Source organism: Hyperoodon ampullatus (assembly GCF_949752795.1).
Source record: "Hyperoodon ampullatus genome assembly, chromosome: 15".
In the NCBI taxonomy this organism is placed as follows: domain Eukaryota; kingdom Metazoa; phylum Chordata; class Mammalia; order Artiodactyla; family Ziphiidae; genus Hyperoodon; species Hyperoodon ampullatus.
Genome location: NC_136928.1, coordinates 28,420,921 through 28,443,639, shown reverse-complemented (window position 1 = coordinate 28,443,639; position 22,719 = coordinate 28,420,921). Strand labels below are relative to the sequence as shown.

Here is a 22,719-nt window from a genome sequence, read left to right as displayed (position 1 = left end):
CAGCTGGGCCAGAAGTATTGGAGGCTCAGGCACTCAGCTCCCAGCCCTCCACCTCACCATGGCCGCAAAGGTAGACAGTAGCCCCGGGTGGGTCCCCAGCAGTGGCTCCAACCTGGGTGCAACCCGAGAGCACGTGCAGGCGGTCACCCGAAACTACATCACCCACCCCCGCGTCAGTGAGTATGACCCCCAGTGGGTGAGGTCGGGTGGGCTGCTGGGTCTGCAGGTCGTCCTTCTTAGCCTCAGGGAAAGCGGAGGACCTGAGACCTGGGGAGACCTAAGGGGCTTTCGGTCCTACGGAGTGATGCAGGTGGGGGGATGGGGGTCCCCAGCCCAGGGTACCCCAGAAGAAAGGGCAGGGGAGTAGCTGCAGGAACCTTCCTGACGTCAGTGATCTTGCACTGAGACCCCAAGTCCACAGAGAGCTCCCAACTGCCCCCGAGTGTGTGTGTGTTTGTGTGTGTGCACTCTTGTGTGCATATGTGTGTTTGGGGTGTGTGCATGTGTACACCAGAATACTCAGTGTGAGGAATTGTATAGTCAAGTGTCCCTGGGGGATGTATGTGGCAACGCAGAGTGCGTGTGCGTTCTCAGGATGGGGAACACCTGACACCGTGTGTGTCATGTCATGTGGGCATTCTGGGGGAGGGTGCCTGGCTGTGGAACCAGGGGAAGGCATGTGCCTGGGTGGGCGTGCGCTCCCACCTTCACTTGGGTGATGACATATGTGTGTGAATATGTATGTGACAGCTTGAACGTGTGTGTGATCAGAAAGGAAATGTGTGAGACTGTGTGTGCATGCTTGTACACTCAGGGTGGGGGGTGTGTGTGTGCAAGCATGCATGCTCACGGGGAGAACATGGATGAGTGTGTGGTCAGATGATGTCAGATATCTGTGTGAGCAGCTAGGAGAAGGGTGCATGCCTGGCATCCAGGGGTAGGGGTGTGGGGACCACGGGCACTGGAGTGGACCCTTGCAGGCTTCCGAGGGGGTCATCGGGGACATCTGTGGGTGTGGCTCGAGTGCCCGTCCTGCAGGGGTGGGCCGAGTCCGGGTGTCTGGGGCGGAAAACCCTGGAAGTCCCCAGGACCAAAGTGAGCACCCCTGCTCCGGCCATCTTTCCTTGTCCAAGGTCACATTCCCTGGTGTGGCGAATTCTTGAATTCTCAGACAGCCCCGTTCACTGGAGTAAACCGGCCTGGCCGGCACCAGCTAAGCAGAACCAGAGGCTCCTAAGAGGGTGTGTATGGGGAGAAGCTGGCCTAGCACGGCCACCCCTCCCTCTGCAGCCAGCCAGCCCCACCGGGGCCGGGGGAGGGTCCGGAGAGGCAGCTGAGAGCTGGGTGTGCGGCGGGGCCCACACCACGGAGAGCGGAGCAGGAGCAGAACGGCCAGGCCCAGGGCTCGGGGGAGCAGCGCCTCGGCTGGGCGGGCCACCACCTGAGGCCCGAGGCAGGCACCGAGGGGCGCAGAACACTCCAGCTAAGGAGAAACTGACAGCGAGTGGGGTCGGATTTATCAAGAAGGCCCCGCGGGCCCGGGGAGGACAAAGGTCCAGATCCTCCCCGACTGCAAAGCCGGGGTCACCAAGGCCCAGAAATATGCAGTGACTGTGCCCGCCCCCCACCGGGGTCCAGAGCCCGGGCCTGGAGACCTGAGTAGAGTCGGCTGACCTTTGTCCAGACCACCCCCTCAGGCTCCTCCCCCGTCTTCCCCTCCCCCTGTGAGAACGGGAGAGCCGCCTGGGTGCTGAGTGGGGGGTGGGGTCTGAGGTCTGGACCTACAGCTCGGCTTTCCTCTTCCCTGGAATGTGCCCTCCCAGGGTGCAACCTTACCCGGGATCCCCTCCCAGCCAGCCTCTTATTTACAGTCCACAAGCCCTGGCACTAGGGCCAACACCCAGGAGGTTTGACCCCGGCTGGAAGCAGGAAGAGCAGTGTCCCCCCACCCCGTTGGCACCATGCGGCCCCCAGCCAGGCAACTGTGTTCACACCCAACAGCCCAGCCAGAGTCATGGGTCAGCGCGAGGTGAGCCCCTCGCCCAGTGCCCGCGTCATAAAGATGTTACTGTGAAGACCAAGGCCACTCCTGTGCTTTCGCTGCACACCAGGGTCCTCACAGGTCCACCCAGGGGCCGGGGCCGGCCGGCACCCCCTGCCCGAGGGAGGCTGGATGCCCCAGCATGCTTCTGCGCCTGCAGCCTTCTCCAACACCCCCTTCCTCCTCAGGGGCCTGGGCAGGTGGACTCCTGTGCCCCTCTCTGCCCTCCTCCCCCACCAGGGGACTCCAAGCACTTCCAGGCAGGAGAACTTTGTGTAGAGGCAGGAGGGGCCTAGGAGGAGAGCTGGGGGACCAGAGGGCCAGGGGACGGGGCAGCTGACTCCCAGCCCCAGAGCTCGCTTGGCCGTGGGCATAGGTCCAGGGGAAGACTCCCTGGAGGAGGAGGTGGACTAAACAGGCCCGAGGCATTAAAGGTGATTTCTCTGCAGTGGCTGAGGGAGGGAACAGGGCTGAAAGGGGCGGGGGCGTAGAATCAGGATGGGGAGGGACCCCAGCAGTGTCCACCCTGGGGAGGAAGGGACCCCTCTGCCTCCCTCAGAGCTGGAGTTGTGCTCCACGGAGAGGAGGCGGCAGGAGCTCTATCTGGTTGTGTGGGGCAGAAGGGGTGGGGTGAGGGGTCGGGGCGCCCCGCAGGAGCAGAGGTTAGGACGGACGGGCCGGCAGTCTGGCTGGAGAGCTGGAGCCCGGTCCGATGGCCCAGGGCCCTGAGTGCCAAACCACTGGCTGCCTTGGTTTCCTCAACAGAAAGGCAAGGGAGGTTACACGGAGAGAGTTCCACCGTCAGGGTCTCGGGCCGATTCTAAGAACCCTCCGCCCCTGCCCTCCCTCCCCTAATCCCTCCAGCGGGGATCTGGGAGGAGGTGCAGGGCCTGCTCCGCCCCCCCACCCCCACCCCCACCCCCGGCCTCACGCATGGACGCCCGCCTCTGCTGGCTCCCAGGACGCTGCAGGTGTGGCTGAGCCGGCCCTAATTAGCGGAGCCCCGCTGAGCCTTTGCCGGGGAAGGCGGTGGGGAGGTGGGAGCAGAAGGGGCCCGCAGCCCGAAGAGCAACCCGAAGTGTCAGCTAGGACAATGGAGAGGGGGCGGACAGCAGCTGGAGGGAGTGTCTGCAACGTGTCCGTGCCCTTCAGGGGTCTTCTCGTCCAGCCCTTGCCTCCAGCACCGCCTCCAGGGTCAGGGACGTGCCCCGGGCTGGGGTAGGGCCATGAGCCTCGAGTGCCACAGGCTACTGTCCTGACTTGTGGTGGGCCCTAGGAGAAATCCGCCGACTTCCTGGGCCTCAGTTTCCCACTCCACGCGATGGACACCATCAGAGTTGCGGGTGGGTGCAGACAAAAGACCTGGCTTCCGGTCAAGGACACCTTTGTTGCTCAGCCACCACCTTGGCTGTGTCCAAACCAGACAGCCTCTAAGGAAAGATGTTGTCTAGTCCTACGGAGGAGACACCCTGGTCTGAAGGGACAGACACACTCTGTCTCCAGTGACGGACAAGCTGGAGAGCAGGGCACCCACTTGGGTGCCAGCTGTGGGACTGCAGAGGGGAAAGGGCCCAGTGAGCTGCCGTAGTCAGTCAAGGGCGAGGCCTCGGACAAAGGAAGGCAATAGCCAGAGACTGAACCGAAATGGCCACGAAGGTGGATTATCTGCGATGAAAGGTCCAGGCTATGGAGCGATGTATTCACCCAGCAGCTAGAGCCAAGAACCGTGTCCGCGGGAATCCTGGGGAGGCAGCTTATGGATGAGGCTGGTGTGATGAGATGGGGACTTAGAGACCGCATGCTGCATAGACTTGAGAAGTGCCGAGCACCCAGCTCTGCTGCAGGCAAGCACTTCGCCTGGGCTCCCCGCAGACCAGCCCCTCCTTGGGAGCTGCAGTGGCCCCCCACATCCAGATCGCTCCCCGCTTTGTGCCCGTGACCTTCACCGCCCCTCCCCTTGGCAGGTAGAGTCGTTGGTATTTTAGAGTTGTCTTGGTATTTTCTCCACAGGGCCAGTAAGATGCCAGCTCTTCCCCAGGGCTATTGAAAACTCGGGTCTCCCTGCCCCGTGCTCCTTCCCCTGTTCTCACAATCCTCCACCCTCCCTCTGCTGGGCTCCCTGGCTCCTCTCTACTTCACACAGCCCTAATAACACAGAGGGTTTGATCAAAATGCCCCCTGGGCAGGAAAGGCTGTTTGGTGATTTTCTTGTTGGGCAGGTCGATGCCCTGGCCTCTGCCCTAACCCTCCAGAGGCTGGGGACTTCCTGTGCCTACAACCCCTTTAGCCTGTGTATTTGCTTTCTCATCCCTTCCATTCTACCTTCACAGGGGTGGCAGGAGCCAGAGTAGGCGACAGGATCCTCATTTGGTTTGGGGATGGGAAGGTGTGTGTGTATATGTAGGGGGAACACAGAGGTCCTGATGTGGGCTATACGGGAACGGGCTGGTGGGACAAGGTGAGGCCTTCCATAATTCATCCAACAAATATTTACTGAGTGTCCATCATAGGCCCACACTCTTCTAAGAGGCGGCATCCAGCAGTGAACACTACAGACGCTCCTGCCCTCACGTGTCTTGGAACTGATGTGTCCTCTTGCACAAGGGAAGTGAGCCTGTGCACGCCAGACACACTGCCCTTCTTTCTGCTCCCCAAAGGCCCCAAGTTCTTTCTCTGGGTCCCTGGGCCTCCTTATCTCTGCCAGATGTGCCCTTTGCCCAGCTGTCTGGGGGCTGCCTGGATGACTCCACCTGACCTTGGAGCCTCAGCTCAAATGGCCCTTCCTGCAAGGCGCCTCCTCCATGAGCTCCAAGCCTGGTGTTCAAGCCCATTCCCGCCCACCCTGCTCTTTCCCTTCAGAGCAGTTGGCAATTATTTCATCTTTATCCCCTTTTAAATTGTAGGCTCCATCTTTTACTTGCCTCCTTTATTTGCCTAGCTCAGTATTGTAAAGGCATCTGAGAGGCGGGCTTGAAGATAGGATGGGAGGAGGGAGGAGGGAGGAGGGAAGCAAAGCTTGGAGGGCAGGAGTGAGATGTCAAGAACCAGGTCCCAGTCTTGAGGTCTCAGCATCCAAAGGTACGAAAATAGGCTGAGGAGTAGCCAGAGAGGTGGGGGAAAGCGGCAGAGCAGGGTCTCCAGGGACCTGCAGGAGAGAGTGCATCCTGGCCCTGGTCCCTTCCAGGGGCAAAGCCAGACTGGAAGGTGAGGTGTGGGTGGCAGGTGGAGGGAGAGGGCAGTGGAGCCGGGCTGTGATCATCGCTGGACAAGGATTGGGGTGGAGGGCGTGATTTTAAGATGGAAAATACCAGAACTTGCTTGATGAGAAGGCCACAGAGAGAAGGAGCGCTGGCCGGTCACCCTAGTACTCAGCCTTCTCTAGGGCCTGGTTTCCAGTGCCGGGGAGGGGCTGGCTTAGATGGAAGATGGGACACAACCTCTGTGGGAAAAGGACAAGAGTGGCTCAGGTGCACATGGGGGCTGCTAGTTTGAGGGAAGGAAGGGGCTGGGAGTGCCCCAGCTCTGGGCCCAAGTCCGAGAAGAACTTAGCTTTCTTGAGTTTTCCTAATAGTCCTTAAGCTCGGGAGAACATAGAAAACATCTGTGCAAGGATCACCTTGCCCAGTCGGTCTTCCTAGACTAAAAGTCCCCAGGAAAGGAACTTCGATCTGACAAAAATAAGGGGTTGACCACTGAGCCCCGCTTAGCTTCGCCTGGCGGGAGCAGCTGGGCGGCAGGCCTGCTAAAACCATGAGGGCGGGTGGGAGCCCACGTGGTCTGATAGGAAGCACGAGGGGGGCCCTGCCCCTGCTCTGCCACAAGGGTCTGTGTCCCTGGGCGGACTTTCCACCCCTCTGAGCCCCATTCTCCTGGCCCGCTCTCCTGTCGGAGGCCCTTCCAGCCTGGGAGTGACCCAGCGACATCACAGACATCCCTGACCATCCTGCCCTGCCAGGTTCCTTCACCCCAGTTGTCCCATTGGCACTTCAAAAGGATCCTGGAGAAGGGCTACCATGTCCCGGGGTCATGGGTGATGGAAGGACCCAGGGTCCCTCAGCTAGCGCCTCACAGAGCCAAAGTAAGCTTCCTGTCTGCCAGTCTGTGCTTCTCCTGCTGGGGTCCGCAGCACTGGAGCTGGGAAGTATTTCCTGATGTCTATCCCAATCCCTCCTGTAAGCCGAGCTCACATCCCCATCTGTGGCTCTCTCCAGCCATCGGGACGGGGGCGATCCGCTTCACCCTCCTTCTCTGAGGCTCTGCTCTCTCCCCGCTCCCACAGGCGCTCAGTGAGCCCGGCCTCATGGCAGCGCAGGGCCCTGGCTGACTTTTCTCACCGATGCCTGCACCCCCAACACACACACACACACACACACACACACACACACACACACACACACACACACACACACAGAGTGCCCAGTCAGTGTGGGGTGATGGAGAGAAGTGTGGCCCTGCTGAGGTGCAGGGAGGGCAGCTCTCATCACATCTCTAGCTTTTGGAAAATGCTGTGGGTCAGAGAGGAGGGAGTAGTGGGTAAGTGGGGGCCGAGGCCAGACGGGAAGTAGCCTCAGAGATGAGAAAGGCCTCTGATGGCTGCGGGTGTGGGAGGGGAGGACTCGAGGGGCCTCTGCCCTTGCCCTGGCCCTCCCCCAGCCTCCTGCAGGTGTCCGAGGCAGCGGGGGCCCTGCGGGCAGGGGCATGACCCTTACAGCAATGGTGGCTGGCCCTGTCACAGCTAATGACCCTGACGGCCCAGGCTCCAGAGAGGGGAGGGGGTGGTGCTTAGAGGGAGGGAAGGTGGAGGATGCTTATGTGTGTGTGTCTGTCTCTGTCTGTCCGGGTGTCGGTGTGAGACCCTCACCCACCCCCACCCCTCCCCCAGCCTACAGGACCGTGTGCAGCGTCAATGGGCCCCTGGTGGTGCTGGACCAGGTCAAGGTAAGACTTCTATCTCTTCCCAGGCATCACAGCCAAATCCCAGTGCTCCCGGCCCCTGTACCGATCTCTTCTAAATTGCCCTGCCCCTCGGTGGCCCCCATGCTCCCACCCCCTTCTTCCTGATCCCCAGACACCCACCTCCACATTCTCCCCCCCTGGCCACCCGAGGTTTTCTCTTCCCGCCTTTTTTCTGTGTGCCCCGCTGTGGGCCTTAAGAGACCTGCTCCTACCATCAATGAACAGGGGCATTGCAGCTATTGTGCCTCTTTCTTCATCAGTAGAATGGCTGTGTCTAACTTCCCGGAAGGCAGGACTCTCCCACCTGCCTTTCACGGGTCTTCTTTTTTTTTTTTTTTTTTTTTTTTTTACGGTACACGGGCCTCTCACTGTTGTGGCCTCTCCTGTTGCGGAGCGCAGGCTCACCGGCCATGGTTCACGGGCCCAGCCGCTCTGCAGCATGTGGGATCTTCCCGGACCGGGGCACGAACCCATGTCCTCTGCATCAGCAGGCTGACTCCCAACCACTGCGCCACCAGGGAAGCCCTCACGGGTCTTCTTTTAAAAGGAAGAGGGGAAGGCTGCAGGCAGATGGATACCAGCTGACTCTCCAGAGCTTGAGGTTTTCAAAGGTCTTTGGACTGTCTCAACCTGGGAGCCGGCAGCTTGAGCTTGAGGGAAGTGAGGCGGGCCTCATGGAGGAGGTGGGGTGCGGGCGACTTGGTGTCCTCGGGGAACCGTAGGACCATGGCAGACACTGGCAGTATTCTGAGTCCCGGGGTTGGGGATTCTCGAGGCGTAAAGAGCTCTGCAAAGCTACCCGATCACTCTGCTTCCCCCCCAACCAGTTCCGCCCTCATCTCCCACCCCACGCCACCCAACCCCAAACTGGAAATCTCGGTGCCACATTGATTCCTCCCTTCCTGGCCCATGTTCTGTCGGCAATCTCCCACCCACCACACCCTTATCATGGCCATGGCCTCAGGGGCCCCAGCCTGGCGCCCTCCCATCCTCTACCCTGCAGCCATGCAACCCTGACCTCTTCCGTCTGCTGCTCCAGCCTCAGTAGGTCTCCCCATGGCTTCACCTTACAGGCCATCTGTCCTATAAGGGTCCTGCATACCTTCCACATCTCATCACTCTCCCTTCCCCACTTAGGAACCCACACTGTCTCTGTGTGAAGCTGCCATTTGATGCCTCTGGGCCTTTGTGCATACTCTGCCTTCTCCACTCCCTGTCCCCCTGGTCCCTTCTTCTGACACCTTCTCCTGGAAGCAGTGAACCTGTCCCTGCTCTCGGCTTTGTGTATTGTCTTGCTGGCAGCATCCATCGAGGCATTTGGTCACCACCTGGCCACATGTCTTCTCCCTGCCCCTCTCCGCCCACCACAATGTGCCCTACTATTGGACTTGGGTGGTGTTTATAAATCCCGAGCTCCCAGAGCCCCACGTTGCACTTTTACTGAACACCTAGCCCATCATGGGGGCTCAGTTTGTTCAAAGGAAGGGTGAGTGAATGAATGAATGAATGAATAAGAGCATGAATAAGTATGGGCCTGTCAAAATCTGAGCCAACAATATTAAAGGGATCAGACCCACTCATTTCTGGAAAACAGATTCCAAGCTCATGGAGACATCACAGTTGGGCCCATTAGTGTTAGGGACGCCCTGGGAAGAAGTGTGGCGGAGTTGGTCTGCACGTGTGTACTGGAACCAGACCCTGTGATTCAGACTTCTTGAACTTTAATCCCAGCTCCATCCCACCCTTTCTATTAACTACCCATCAATTCCAGATCAGTAGCATCCGCACCACCTGGGAACTCGTTAGAAATACAGATTCTTGGGCTCTACCCCAGGCTGACAGAATCAGAAACTCTGAGGGCCCAGAAGTTTGTTTTCACAGCCCTCCGGGTGATCTGATGCTCCCTGAAGTCTGAGAACCATCTGTCTAGGATTGTAAATCCGGGTTTCCTCATCCATTAAATGACAGTAGGGGACTTCCTTGGTCGTCCAGTGGTTAAGACTCTGCATTTCCAATGCAGGGGGCATGGGTTTGATCCCTGGTTGGGGAACTAAGATCCCATATGCCCTGCAGCAAGGCCAAAAAAAAAAAAATGACAATAGGATTGTTGTGAGGATCAAATCAGATAAATGTATTGCTATTATTCCTCCTGGAGAACAGCTAGCGAGAGCCCTGCCTGGAATGCAGAAATGCTAATATGCCTGATTAAATACACAGTTGGTGAATCTCCTGCCCCTTTGCCCACCTCTGCCACACTCCCTGTCAGTCTATAGAGGACTCTGTATGGAGAGTCAGTACCTATGCAGACATCCATTTTCCAGCTGTAAGATGGGGCTGGACTACGAAACTGGAGATAGATTCCCAGGCTATGTTTCTGTGATTACTGGACACATCGGTAACTTGCGTAGAACAGAGTAACTGGGTGAGGGAGACACCCAGAAAATCCTGGGCTTGCAGAGGGAAGGAAAGGAATCAGAAGTTGACAGTCTCATAAGTGCAGGAGACGGAGAAGGCACCTTTATGCACCCCTCTCCACTGTCCCACACGCCTTGTTCTAGAGTTGCTTGGGCAGAAATGCCACAATTCTGTCTCTGTAGCGCCACCTTCTGCGTGAATTGAATCACACAGGCAATAACGCTTTCTGCTTCCATCCTTCTCAAATGGAAAAATATTTGGGGGAAGAATTTTGCATAGATCCAAAGTTCTTAGACAGGTAATCAGGGCCTTGAAATTGTATGAAAACCTCTTAAGGTAGCAGCCTGGGTTGAGGCCCAATAATGTGCATTCCTGACAAGCTCCCGGTGGCTAATGCTGCCGGGAGGGCCGAATCACCCTCGGAACCGCTGTTCTAGAGGATCTTCCGCCTGCTATATTCTGAGATTCAAACTGGCCCTTGTTTGAGATTCACATTACCCACCAGACTTGGTTCCAAATGCCTGTGGCTGCTCCCAAACTCTTCAGGGAAAAAGCTTTCAAAAGTGTGTGCAGGGCTTCCCTGGTGGCGCAGTGGTTGAGAGTCCGCCTGCCGATGCAGGGAACACGGGTTCGTGCCCTGGTCTGGGAAGATCCCACATGCCACGGAGCGGCTGGGCCCGTGAGCCATGGCCGCTGAGCCTGCGCGTCCGGAGCCTGTGCTCTGCAACGGGAGAGGCCACAACAGTGAGAGGCCCGCGTTCCGCAAAAAATAAAATAAAATAAATAAAAATAAAAGTGTGTGCATCAGCTCCAAAAACAATTTCCAAAGAGGGGTTCCCAAACTGCCCTGGGCGTTGTCATGGGGAGAAGCCTTGGAGGCAGCACGCCCTGTCCAAGTCCTGCCAGGCTTGCTAAGAACTTCCCCAGGCTCCTGAGTGGATGCGACAGCACCCCTGTGCCTGACCCCTGGCTGGTTGGGAACTCGGTTGAATCTCCGGCAGAGGAGGTGGGCTGCACTGAATCATCCACACTCCCTGCAATTCTCTTAGTAACCAACAATGAGAGCTGAGAGAATCAGGTCTGCGGCTGGGAAACGGGGTATAAATAAAAGCTCACTGCTGCACATTGGAATTCTCCCGCTGCACACACTGCTCTAAGTGGCTAAACCCACCCTTCCCCCCAAACAAATAACTGGTATTCTCTTCCTAAGGATTCCAGATAACACCCTCCATGCTTGGGCGCCATGGTTCTGAAAGTTCTTCCTCCTATCTGGCTGTAACCTCTCTGCTGCTTAAAGTTCACTTTCTGTGCTGTTTCATCTTTCAGGGACACACAGTGCGCCACCTCTTCTCCCCTCTCCATCACCCACACAAACCCACATACCAACGATCGCTTTTTTTTTTTAAGGTAATAGAGAATTTAAAAAATATATTTATTTTGAATGTGCCGGGTCTTAGTTGCGGCATGCGGGATCTTTAGTTGCGGCACGCATGTGGGATCTAGTTCCCAGAGCGTGGAGTCTTACCCACTGGACCACCAGGGAAGTTCCCGAAGGATTGATTTTTATCAGCCTGCTGCCTGTTTTTCATTGGGCCCGCCGCCTAATTGCTTTGGGGCCCGCTGAGGCCGGTGTTCTGTCCATCATTTTTCCTCCTGAGGTTAGCAGCCCACCATCTGCGCCCCAGACAATGAGGCCAGTGGCCATTTCAGAGAGAGAGAGACACAGGCCCACAGAGACCGGAAGAGGGGTTGGAGCCAGGACTTGTATTTCACTTGTTTCCCGGAGCCTCGCAGTCCTTGCTCTTGGGCTCCCTCTTGTGGTTATAAAGCCAAAGGCTGTCCGGCATCAGCCCCTCCGCGGACCCCAGCACTCCTCTTGGGGCGATCCCCCTCCCCCAGTGACCCCACTCCGCGGGGCCTGACGGTGGTTTGGGAGGGAACAAGATCGCCTTCCTGGCATCCTGTTCACAGGACAAGGAGGGGCCCAAGCCAGAGCTTCTCTCAGTGACTGTCAGAGCTGGGAATCCTCCTGTCTCAGGTTCAACCTCCGGTCTCAGGGAGCCCTGGGGGGAGGATCCCATCCTACACACACCCCTTAGGGGAACTGAGCCATCCACCCCTCTTCCCTGGCCCTGAAGGTCACTGGTGTGTGGACAGCAGGGGATATAATGATAGTCATGATGGTGACAACGACGTCACTGTACTTGAACATGTTCCCCTACTCCCCCCACCTTTTTTTGGCCGCACTGCTCTGCTTGCCGGATCTTAGTTCCCCGCCAGGCATGGAACCCCGGCCCCCTGCAGAGAGAGCGCGGAGTCTTAACCCCCTGGACCGCCAGGGAATTTCCCCCCATTTTTTTTTTTTTTTACATTTTAATTACACGCACACACAAAACATGCTTTTTGTAACTAGTGAAATAAAAGACACAAAGTTAACTATTTGCCCCTAACCTCTTTATTCCCAACCTCGTGTGATAACCAGTGTAAAGATCCTGCTGTATATGGGCACATATAAGCAAGTTAGATGTTTACGTTGGTGTTAGTCTCTTAAAATGTATCGAGTATTTCCTCCATGTCAGTAGATACACATTTTACTCATTCTTTTTGATAGCGACTATGGTTTGGACATACCGTGGTATGGATGTACCGTGATGTATTCCATTTTTGATAGACAATCACCATGTTTCCAGGTTTTGCTATTACAAGTAGTATAGCAATATATAGCCCTTTTATACTGGTGCCCTTATTGCTACAGGATAGATTCCCCCAAAATGGAATTGCTGGTTCAAAGTTTATATTTATTTTTAAATAGATATTGACAATTTGGAGCAAAATTGCTTGCCCAGCAAGGTTGTGGTAATTCATATTCCAACCAGCCCTGCATGAGATGACCCACTTCCCAGCATCTTTGCCAGCACTGAATATGTGCTCTCCAGTAATTTTGCCTAATGGTTGAGACTAGTCCTGTCTTGCTTTTATTTGCATTTCCCTGATGACTAGCAGAGCTGAGTATCTTTTTATCTGTTGAGATCGCACTTCCTCCTCTGTGACTGTTTCCTACACATTGAGCTGTACGTTTTGCTTTGTTTATTGTTCACCTTTGTTTATGGTATCTTTGCCATACAGAAATTTCAAATATTTATATTATCAAAGATTTCTATTTTTTTGTTTATGGCTTCTGGATTTCTTATCTTGCTTAAAGATGTCTCTCTTATCCAGCTTTTAACTGGAGTATTCCATAAAAAAGGAAAGAAGAAAAGCTTCTGGTATTTTGTTTGTTTTAGTTTTATATTTAAATTTTTATATGCCTGGAATGTGTTTGTGTTTATGATAGGGATAGATACCCAGTGTATTAGCACCATTTGTACAATAAATTCTTTTTCCCTATGAACTTATATGCCACATTTGTTCTCTAATGGTCTCCTAAAATCTAGGATCTGTTTCTGGACTCTAGCCTTCCAATGTCTCCGTTCATCTGCCTCATGCCAACACTGACCACTTGACCTCAGTAACTTTAGAGCACGTTTCAATATCTGACAAGGCAAGTCCTCCACCCCTGATCTTTTCCATAACTGTTTTTGGATATTCTCAGACATTTACGTGGATTTTAAGATCATTTTATCAAGCTCCAGGAGAAACAATCCATTGGGAAAGCATTGAATTTATATATTTTTGAAAAGGATTTATATGTTTATGATAGTAAGTCATTCTGTCTTGGAAAACACTAGTGCTCTCCATTTGTTCAGGGCTTGTTTTCTGTCCTTCAGTAAGATTTTATTATTTTCTTGTACCTTTCTTGTTAAATTTATTTCCAGATATTTTATGGGTTTTGGCCCTATTGTGGATGAAATATTTTTCTCCATTTCCTCTTCCGTTTATTGCTGGAATAGAAAAAAAACAGCGATTGCTTTTTTTTCACTTTTTGCATAAATTTTGTTTAATGATACGTTTTAATATTCTGTGATTCTTTTGGGGGGAACACTTTTCTTAATTGAAGTATAGTTGATTTACAATATTATGTTAGTTTCAGCAAAGTGATTCAGTTTTATATATATATATATTTTTAATGAGAAGCTTTTTTTTTTCTTTTAATAAACTTATTTTTGGCTGCATTGGGTCTTCGTTGCTGTACGCAGGCTTTCTCTAGTTGCGGTAAGCAGGGGCTACTCTTTGTCGTGGTGCGCGGGCTTCTCATTTCTCACTGCGGTGGCTTCTCTTGTTGCGGAGCATGGGCTCTAGGCACACAGGCTTCAGTAGTTGTGGTGCACGGGCTTAGTTGCTCCGTGGCATCTGGAATCTTCCCAGACCAGGGCTCAAACCCGTGTCCCCTGCATTGGCAGGCGAATTCTTAACCACTGCGCCACCAGAGAAGTCCCCTTCATCCCTTTTTAAAGCTGACATATTCCACTGCCTGGATATCCCACCTTTTGTTTATCCATTTGTCAGTTTGTGGACATTTGGGTTATTTTCACTTTTTGCCTATTATGAATAATGCTGCTATGAGCCTTCATATGCAAGTTTTTATGTGGACATGTGTTTCTATTTCTCTTGGGTGTACACCTGGGAGTGGAATTGCTGGGTCATATTGTAACTCTATATTTAACCTTTTGAGAAACCACCAGACTATTTTCCAAAGTGACCACACAATTTTACATTCACACCATCAGTGTCTGGAACGTTCCAGTTTCTCCACAACCTTAACACTTGTTATTATCTGTCTTTTTTATTACGGCCATATTAATGAGTGTAAAGTGCTGTCTCATTGTGTGATTTTGCGTTTCTTTAGTGACTAATTAGTTGAGCATCTATGTGCTTATTGGGCACATGTATATCTTCTTTGGAGAAATGTTTATTTAGATCCTTTGCCATTTTTAACATAGGGTATTTGTCTTTTTATTGTTTAGTTGTAAGATTTCTTTATATATTCCAGATGTTGGTCTGATGCTTTCTACATTGATAAGAATGAATACTTGACTTGATCTTAGCCAAAAGCAAAGTGATTGCCTGATTTTTTTAATTCCTGAAGCCTGTGAGGACTACATGTGAATTGATCCCAGCCCCATGGCTAGGGAAAGATTGCCACTGGTAGATGGGGACATCTGGGAGCCGAGCAGAGAACTTTGCCAGTGTGTTCACCATTAGTCCACAGGGGCAGAAACAATGGTGCTGTCAGGAGACCTAAACAGCCATAATAGCTACTACATTTTATTGAGCTGTTATAAGGTCCCGGCACCAGCTAATGACTTTCCATATATTTCCTCCCCACAGCAGCCTTATGAAATAGGTGTTAGTATTATTCCCCTTTTAAAGATAAGGAAAGTAAGGCTCAGAGACATTAAGTAACTTCCACAAGGTCACACAGCTTCTAAGTGTCAGAGCTTCAATTCTAACCCTGGTCTTCCAATTCTGAAGTCGGTGCTCCTACCCACCCAGGTATACTGCCTCCCAAACAGAATTGAAGCTTTCCACTTACCAGTCTCTGAAGTTCATTTCCAAGAGTATCTGGGCACAAGATGGGAGAAAGGAGCTTGAGACTGGGTCAAGGAAGTCTGGAGAGGAGACAGGGACTTCACCTCTGGTCTCACTGACACTCTGGATTGCTCTCCCCTCCTGCCAGTTTGCCCAGTATGCTGAGATCGTCAACTTCACCCTCCCCAATGGGACTCAGAGGAACGGGCAAGTGCTTGAGGTGGCTGGGACCAAGGCAATTGTTCAGGTAAGTGGTGTCAATAAGATGTTGGTGGTTGAATAAATGAATGAAGCCACAAAGTTTCCACACTATCTTATAAACTCCAAAGGCAGAAAAGGTTCTATTTCCCCTGAGAGAGCTTTGCCCGGAGCTGGACACAAAGAGAGCCTAGAATGGGAGGCCCCGTTCTCCCCAGCAAACCGCTTATTAGACTCACTAACCTCTTACCCTGTAGGTGTTTGAAGGGACCTCTGGGATCGATGCCCAGAAGACCACCTGCGAATTCACAGGGGACATCCTACGGACTCCAGTGTCGGAGGACATGCTGGGTGAGGGGTAGGGATGGGCAGGGGGAGGGCATCCCTCTGTCCGGCCAGCCCAGCTTCCCTGACCAAGTGCTTACCTAGCAGACCGCACTGTCATTGCCTCTTTACCTAGTCTGCCTCCCCTGGGAGCCCTTTAAGGTCAGAGGCTGTGCCTTGTCTTTGACCCCCAACCCCAGCTCAGGGCCTGACATACAGCAGGTGTTCAATACATGAGGAAGGCAGCTTCAGTAAATTAGAGGCAGAGGAGGTAGCCATCTATTTGGGGTCAAGCTGAAACGAACAGCACATCCCCTAATTTTCTCCCAAGATCTGCCATACCTGGCCCTCTCTTCTTTCCAGCCCTAAAACTCCCCATTAAGTCATTGTCCTGGGCCAAGGCCTTGCCTGTAAAGGTTTCCAGGAGAGGAGGAAAGACCCCCAAGGAGGCAGTCACTGTAGCCAGCTCCCTGGGGGTAACCAAGGGCTGAGGGTAGGGGGACATGGGGCAATTGGGACGCGAGGGCTGGTGGTGTGGAGGGTGAGCAGCAGTGAGAGAGCCAGGGCTGTTCCTGAGCATCACCCCACCCCTCTCACCCACCCCCAGGTCGGGTTTTCAATGGCTCTGGCAAACCCATTGACAAGGGGCCAGTGGTCATGGCAGAGGACTTCCTGGATATCAATGGTAAGTGACCGGAGGCTCGGGACAGCTCTCGGGACCCAGCCCCCAACTACCTTCCCCACCCCAGTCACTGCCTCTGTCACCTCGCCCTTGGAAATTCTGCCCCAGATAAAGGCCAGGGCCATTGCCCAGGGCTCACCCCCAGGAGTGGTCATACTAACAGGCAGGTCAGGTGAGATACGAGAGCAGCAAAGGCCCCTCTGTCTGGGGCCAGCTGCATTGCATGTCCCATTCCTATAAAATGCTATCATCATTGTGCAAAGTTCCAGGTGCCCAAGACCCTCACTCTTCTGCCTTCTGGCATCCACCTGCCTGCCACTTCTAATGTGCCTGGGGGGCACTGTCCAAGGAAGCACTGGACTGTGGCTATTGAAATATAGACTAATTCAAATGAAATAAAAGTTCATTTCAAAACCACATTGTGGGGCTTCCCTAGTGGCGCAGTGGTTAAGAACCCGCCTGCCAATGCAGGGTACATGGGTTCAAGCCCTGGTCCGGGAAGATCCCACATGCCGCGGAGCAACTAAACCCACGTGCCACAACTACTGAGCCTGTGCTCTAGAGCCTGTGAGCCACAACTACTGAAGCCTGTGCGCCTAGAGCCCGTGCTCCGCGACAAGAGAAGCCACCACAAGGAGGAGCCCGCTCACAGCAAGGAAGACCCAACACAGCCAAAAATAAAATAAATTAATTATTAAAAAAACCCACATTATGCATGCTCAATAGCCACACGTGTCCAGGGCTACGTTTTGGGCAGCGCAGTTAGAGCACATTTCCATCATGGAAGAAAATTTTTTTTAACAGTGCTGCTCCGGAGTCTGGGGCAGGGGTGGGGGAGGGAGGGCAAGGCCTGAACCCTTGAGCAGGGTCCATGGTCACCGTCTCCCAGGCCAGCCAATCAACCCCCACAACCGCATCTACCCGGAGGAGATGATTCAGACGGGCATCTCGCCCATCGACGTCATGAACAGCATTGCCCGTGGCCAGAAGATCCCCATCTTCTCAGCAGCTGGGCTCCCCCACAATGAGGTGAGGACTTCGAGGGGCCTGTGGGCACGACCAAGGGGAAGGGACGGAGCAGAGGCCGGGGCTGGTGGGCCAGCGAGGGAGGCCTCTGTGCTGAGCAGGCTGGGGTCACCGGCAGCTGTCTCCTGGCAGCTCAGGGACTCAGGGCCCCCAGACAGATCTCCAAGCCTCCATCCTGAGTGAGTGGGGCTCACACTGGCTCATGAGAGAGCCCATGGGTAGCCTCAGTGTTGAATGCCCTGCGCAGCTGAGCCCACGGCTCTACCACTGGTCCTTGCAATGGTCTTTACTTGCCTGCACTGAGCGAACCCCACCTCGGGCCAGCCCCACGGCCGTCTGAAGCCTCCCTGTGCAGGTTTCCTGCCCTAACCCCTCCACCCAGAGTGGACAGCCCATTTCTTTGCAGAGCAGCTGGGGTGACAAGGTTTCTAGATGATCCCCCACCCCCGATCACCCCCTCTCTTCTACTCCTGGATGCGCCCCGGCTCACCCTCGAAATGCTCAGAGGGATTAGACGGCATAAGTGTCCCTGCCTTCCCCCTACACACACGCTCATCCTGGGTCTGGACATGGCGACTGGAAACTCCACACGCTGCAGGCCTGGGCAAACCCCAGAGATACCCCTAGCAGGCTGGGGGGCAGAGGGGACTCTGAAGGGCCAAGTTGCCCCTAACCCGTGGTAGGCAGTTGCTCTCTGGAACTGTTTTTCCACCTGCTCCTCATGACAGGCTCCCTGGGTCCTCAGGTGCCACAGAATAAGGCAGCCCTCCCCTGAGAGCGGCTGTAGGACCCAGGGCAGCCCTTCTACCTTGCTGACCTTGGGTCCCTCCCACCGAAGGCCTTGGCGGCAGGATGGGCTGGGAATTACCCTGTCCATGCTCCTCAGTGGTGCTCAGAGGGCTGACTCGAGCTCTGCTTCTGATATCCTTTCTCCCATCCCCAGATCGCCGCCCAGATCTGCCGCCAGGCCGGGCTGGTGAAGAAGTCCAAGGCCGTGCTGGACTATCACGAGGACAACTTCGCCATCGTCTTTGCAGCCATGGGGGTAAGAGGGGCTGGGCCGATTGGCAAGTTCTGGGAGCTATGGGCGGGCAGCCTTGGCCCCTGGCACACCCAGTCTTATGGGGGAGGCATTATCCTTCTTGAGAAGCCGTCAAAGTCGGAGCCTGTCTGGTGAGAGAGGCAAGAGCATGACTGGAGGAGCGGGCAGTGTGTGCCCCACAGAAGCCCAGAGGCCACGGCAGCTATAAGATGAGCCCAGGGCAGCTGGGGGAGGAGGGAATTTAGGGAGACAAGACAGCTTCAGAAAGGGGATCCCGGGGGCCCTTAGAGGGCCCAAGGCAGGGACGGGGAGTTTAGCAGGGAAGCAGCGGGTAGGGTAAGGGGCAGGGGTGGCACTGAGCAGAGCTGAGCCTGAGGTCTGAACCTCTCTCTGGGGCTCTGATGAGACCCTGTCCCGGACTGGGCAGCAAACCCAGCCCCTGCCCTCTCAAGCCCCAGGTTCACCCCAGTGACCGTTAGCAGGTCAGTCAATAGGCTTTACTGAGAAGAGAGGGAAGGAGCCTGGGCCCCGCCTCCAGCCCTCCCTGCTGTGTGTCCAGGTGAACATGGAGACAGCCAGGTTCTTCAAGTCCGACTTCGAGCAGAACGGTACCATGGGCAATGTCTGCCTCTTCCTGAACTTGGCCAACGACCCCACGTGAGCCGTCCCCTGGCACCCATACTGCCCTTAGGCAGCAGGCCCTGTCCCCTTCCAAGACCCAGAGTCTCAGGCATCCCAGAACTACAGCCATGGGCCAGAGCTGGGAGAACAGCCCCTCATTGTGGAGCTGGGGACACTGAGGCTGGGGAAGAGGTAGGGACCGCACACGGAGAGACAGGGAGCTGGGCCACAGCCCGCCTGCCACCTGCCGGCCCTCCGCCCTGCCCACAACCTGCATCCAGCCCCCATCCCGAGTCAGGGCTCCTCATTCGAGACTCACTTCCACAAGGTCACCACTAAAGAGATATTTCCCTAAACCATTTGCTTAGAAAAACTACTATTTTAAAAGTTGAGAAAATGTGAGTTTAAATCTGTAGGTTAGGTGATGAAAAAAAATATCTAATAAACTGTCCTGGGAACTGAAGGTACTCAGAAGGAACTCAAACCAGGTAGCAGAGTTCAGGAGGCCCAGATGACGTCACCAGAGAAAAGTGCCACAGGCACAGAGCCCGGGGACTGAGAGTGCCTGGACTGCCCCCAGTGGAAGGGGCTGCCAGGGCAGGCCAGCCTCTGACCCATGCCCAGCAAGGACTAGTGAGGGGAACAGTAAGGAAAGACCCCCGAGGACACAGAGCGTGTGAGTGCTCCAGCTGACCCGAGCTCGGGTGCCCTGGGGGACGAGGGACTCTGTCAGCCTCATCAGTCACTCCTGGCCCTGCCTGGCCCTCTCTCACCCAGCTCCCTGCCTGTCCCAGCCTCTGTCCTCATTCCTACCTTGAATAGCAGGACGTGACTGAGGGCCCACTCCCAGGAACCATGGCCTGGATCTGGGGGCTGGGGCCTGGGGCTCATCTTACCCAGTCCTCTGCTGCTGTGCACTGTACCAGCTTCCCGGTTCACCACCCATTCAGCACTGGGGCTAAATGGAGCACAGGCCTGGGCCTCGAGGCTCTCTAAACATTGGTCTTACCTGCAGGATCGAGCGGATCATCACTCCACGCCTGGCACTGACCACGGCTGAATTCCTTGCCTACCAGTGTGAGAAGCACGTGCTGGTCATACTGACGGACATGAGTTCCTACGCAGAGGCCTTGCGGGAGGTGAGGTGGCTGTAGTCACTGTGCCCAGAGCTGGCCCACGCAGGCCTGTCCCCACCCCTTTCCTCATGGTCACTGAGCCCCCCACTCCCCTTCCTTGTGTCAGCCTCTTGCCCCCTTTCTTACCCCAAGGCCCACGAACGTTGCAGGTCTCAGCTGCCAGAGAGGAGGTGCCCGGGCGCCGAGGCTTCCCTGGGTACATGTACACAGACCTGGCCACCATCTACGAGCGGGCAGGCCGCGTGGAGGGCCGGGGCGGGTCCATCACTCAGGTCCCCATCCTCACCATGCCCAATGACGGTGAGCCGCCTCCCTGCCCACTACCCTCTGCAGCCCTCCTGCCCTCCCATCCTACCCAGACACTTAAAGGACCCATGCTTCTTTATATAGATGTGCAGTAGCTCTGTTCCCCCATCAGGGTAGACACTGTCCCTTCCTTGCCTCCCCTGATCACCCACTCCCGTGAGGGAATAGAACCTACATGGCCCTGAATGGCTGGAGACCTGGATCTACACTGACACCAGTGCCTTTCCTTGCAGACATCACCCACCCGATTCCAGACCTGACGGGCTTCATCACAGAGGGACAGATCTACGTGGACAGACAGCTTCATAACAGACAGGTACTGTCCCCTCCTTACCCACTTCCTGCTCTCTCCACCATCTCCAAGGACGCTGACTAATAACCAATGTCCCACCACCCCCTGTACTTCATCTCCCTGTGAATGAGGAGGGGTCCGACAAGGCTAACCCCTAACAGGAGATAATCCCCAGGAAGACTGTTTGGTTCCCAGACAGAAGACAAGTCTGGGTGGAATCCAGCCCACCTGGATGTGGGACCTTGAGAAAATCATTTCATCTCTCTGATCCTAGGTTTCCTCATCTATAAAATGGGAATGATAATATATATCACACAGTTGCATTGTGGAGAATAAAATAAAATAAGTTGGCCCACAGAAAGCATCTAGCAGATCGTAGATACGAAATAAGTATCACTTCTCTTTCCTTTCTAGTAATTTGCTTTGGTGAACAAAAACAACAGGTAACTGACACAAGTAGGTGGTGAATAATGTACCAAAGGGTTATTAGAAAATGTGTCTGTCCCATCTCAGGCCACCCCTTACTCTTTCCTCTTTGTTTGGCAGCTTTTCTTTGCAACTATGAACTATTAAGTTTCTACCTGGCTTTTGTCCAAATAATCAGAAGTTTTGAAATAGCGAGACTTTCATGAACTAATGTCATGTCATCTTCCCCCTCCACTCTCCTGTCTAGGTGCTCACATGTAGACACCTGTATACCAAAGCCCTAGAATTTGTGGGCGATAGAGGTCGGGGTGTGACCAGCCGACCTCTCTGTGGGATGAATAAGGACCAGTCTCCTGAGAACCACAGGGGGAGGGAAGACAAGTAGAGGTGGGAAAGAAGGGAAAGTTTGGGCCCTGCCTTCTGACACGCCTTCTTCGCCCCGCCCAGATCTACCCCCCCATCAACGTCCTCCCTTCCCTCTCGCGGCTGATGAAGTCCGCCATTGGGGAGGGCATGACGAGGAAGGACCATGGAGATGTCTCCAACCAGCTGGTAAGGAGAGAGCCCAAGGGCTGGTGGGGAAGCTAGTTTCAGAAGCTGGAGGTTGGAGCCCTAGCCGGACCACGAACTTTTCTCCCGGAAGAAAAAAATTCCTCCCCTTTTGGGGTCCCCGCACAGTCACATGGGGGAACACGGGACTCCTGCGGTAAGCCTGCCGTGACCGCTGACCCCCTCCGCCCTTCACCAGTATGCCTGCTACGCCGTCGGGAAGGACGTGCAGGCCATGAAGGCAGTGGTGGGGGAGGAGGCGCTCCTTTCCGAGGACCTGCTCTACCTGGAATTCCTGCAGAAATTTGAGAAGAACTTCATCAACCAGGGTGAGGCGCGTCGGGGGCGTTCAGGCAGCAACCCCCTTAGTCCTACACCCACACGCGCACAAACCCTTAACACTCCTGCTCTGTCCCTAGGTCCCTACGAGAAACGCTCGGTGTTCGAGTCTTTGGACCTGGGGTGGAAGCTGTTGCGCATCTTCCCCAAGGAGATGCTGAAGCGTATCCCGCAGAACATTATTGATGAATTCTACTCCCGCGAGGGGGCACCGCCGGACCCTGAGCCCGACACGGCGCTTTAGCCCCGCGGGAAGCCTGGCCCCGCCCTCGCCGGGCGCCCGATCTACACACCCCGCCCCATCGTCTTGGTCCTCACACCTTAACCCATTGCTCCGTGCCCACCCTCAGTCCCCCACAGGTTATGGGGGGCTCCTACGCTCCAGTCCTCTCCCTGGATTCCCCAACATGGGAAACAGAGGGTGGTTAAGCCTATATTCTCTGTCTTGTTCTGATAGGAGCATTTGTATTTTAAAAGTACCACCGCCCTCTCCCAAGAATTTATCTCATGTAAATACAAGATTGGCAAAACACTGATAATTGTTGGAGCTGCGGGGGTACATGAGCTTCATTAAACTATTCTCTCCACCTAAAAAAAAAAAAAAAAAAAAAAAGGCTACATTAGTGTCTTAACAGGTGACAACAGAATTCTTCTTAGGGAGATATTTATCTTTGTTAAAAAATATCTTGATAAATTTCTTGGGTGGAATGTGAGCTCATGGGCCATAGAAAGGACAATCTCAAGGCCACAGAAGATGTGTCTGATTCTAAACAGCTCTGCCTAAGAGATGCTAGGAAGGAATTTGGTTTGCTCCAGATGGGGAGGGGAGTTGCTGGGGAGATGGCCTGAGGAACAGCGGGGGCAGTGTGCAAAGGCTGAGGAAAGGCCCCCCAGTCA

At 54.5% G+C, this 22,719-nt stretch overlaps 1 protein-coding gene across 1 annotated transcript; it reads left to right on the top strand.

Annotated features, from left to right (window-relative positions):
- Positions 1-58: 58 nt before the first annotated feature.
- On the top strand, positions 59-22,066 carry ATP6V1B1 (ATPase H+ transporting V1 subunit B1; the record flags this gene model as incomplete). The annotated part of the gene is made up of 14 exons (XM_079720828.1): positions 59-176; positions 6,924-6,979; positions 15,030-15,128; positions 15,337-15,430; positions 16,011-16,088; positions 16,975-17,114; positions 18,055-18,156; positions 18,713-18,810; positions 19,790-19,913; positions 20,060-20,210; positions 20,450-20,532; positions 21,382-21,486; positions 21,683-21,812; positions 21,903-22,066. 14 exons carry the CDS (start codon positions 59-61, stop codon positions 22,064-22,066), a joined length of 1,542 nt encoding a protein of 513 aa, XP_079576954.1.
- Between the last annotated feature and the right edge of the window lie 653 nt (positions 22,067-22,719).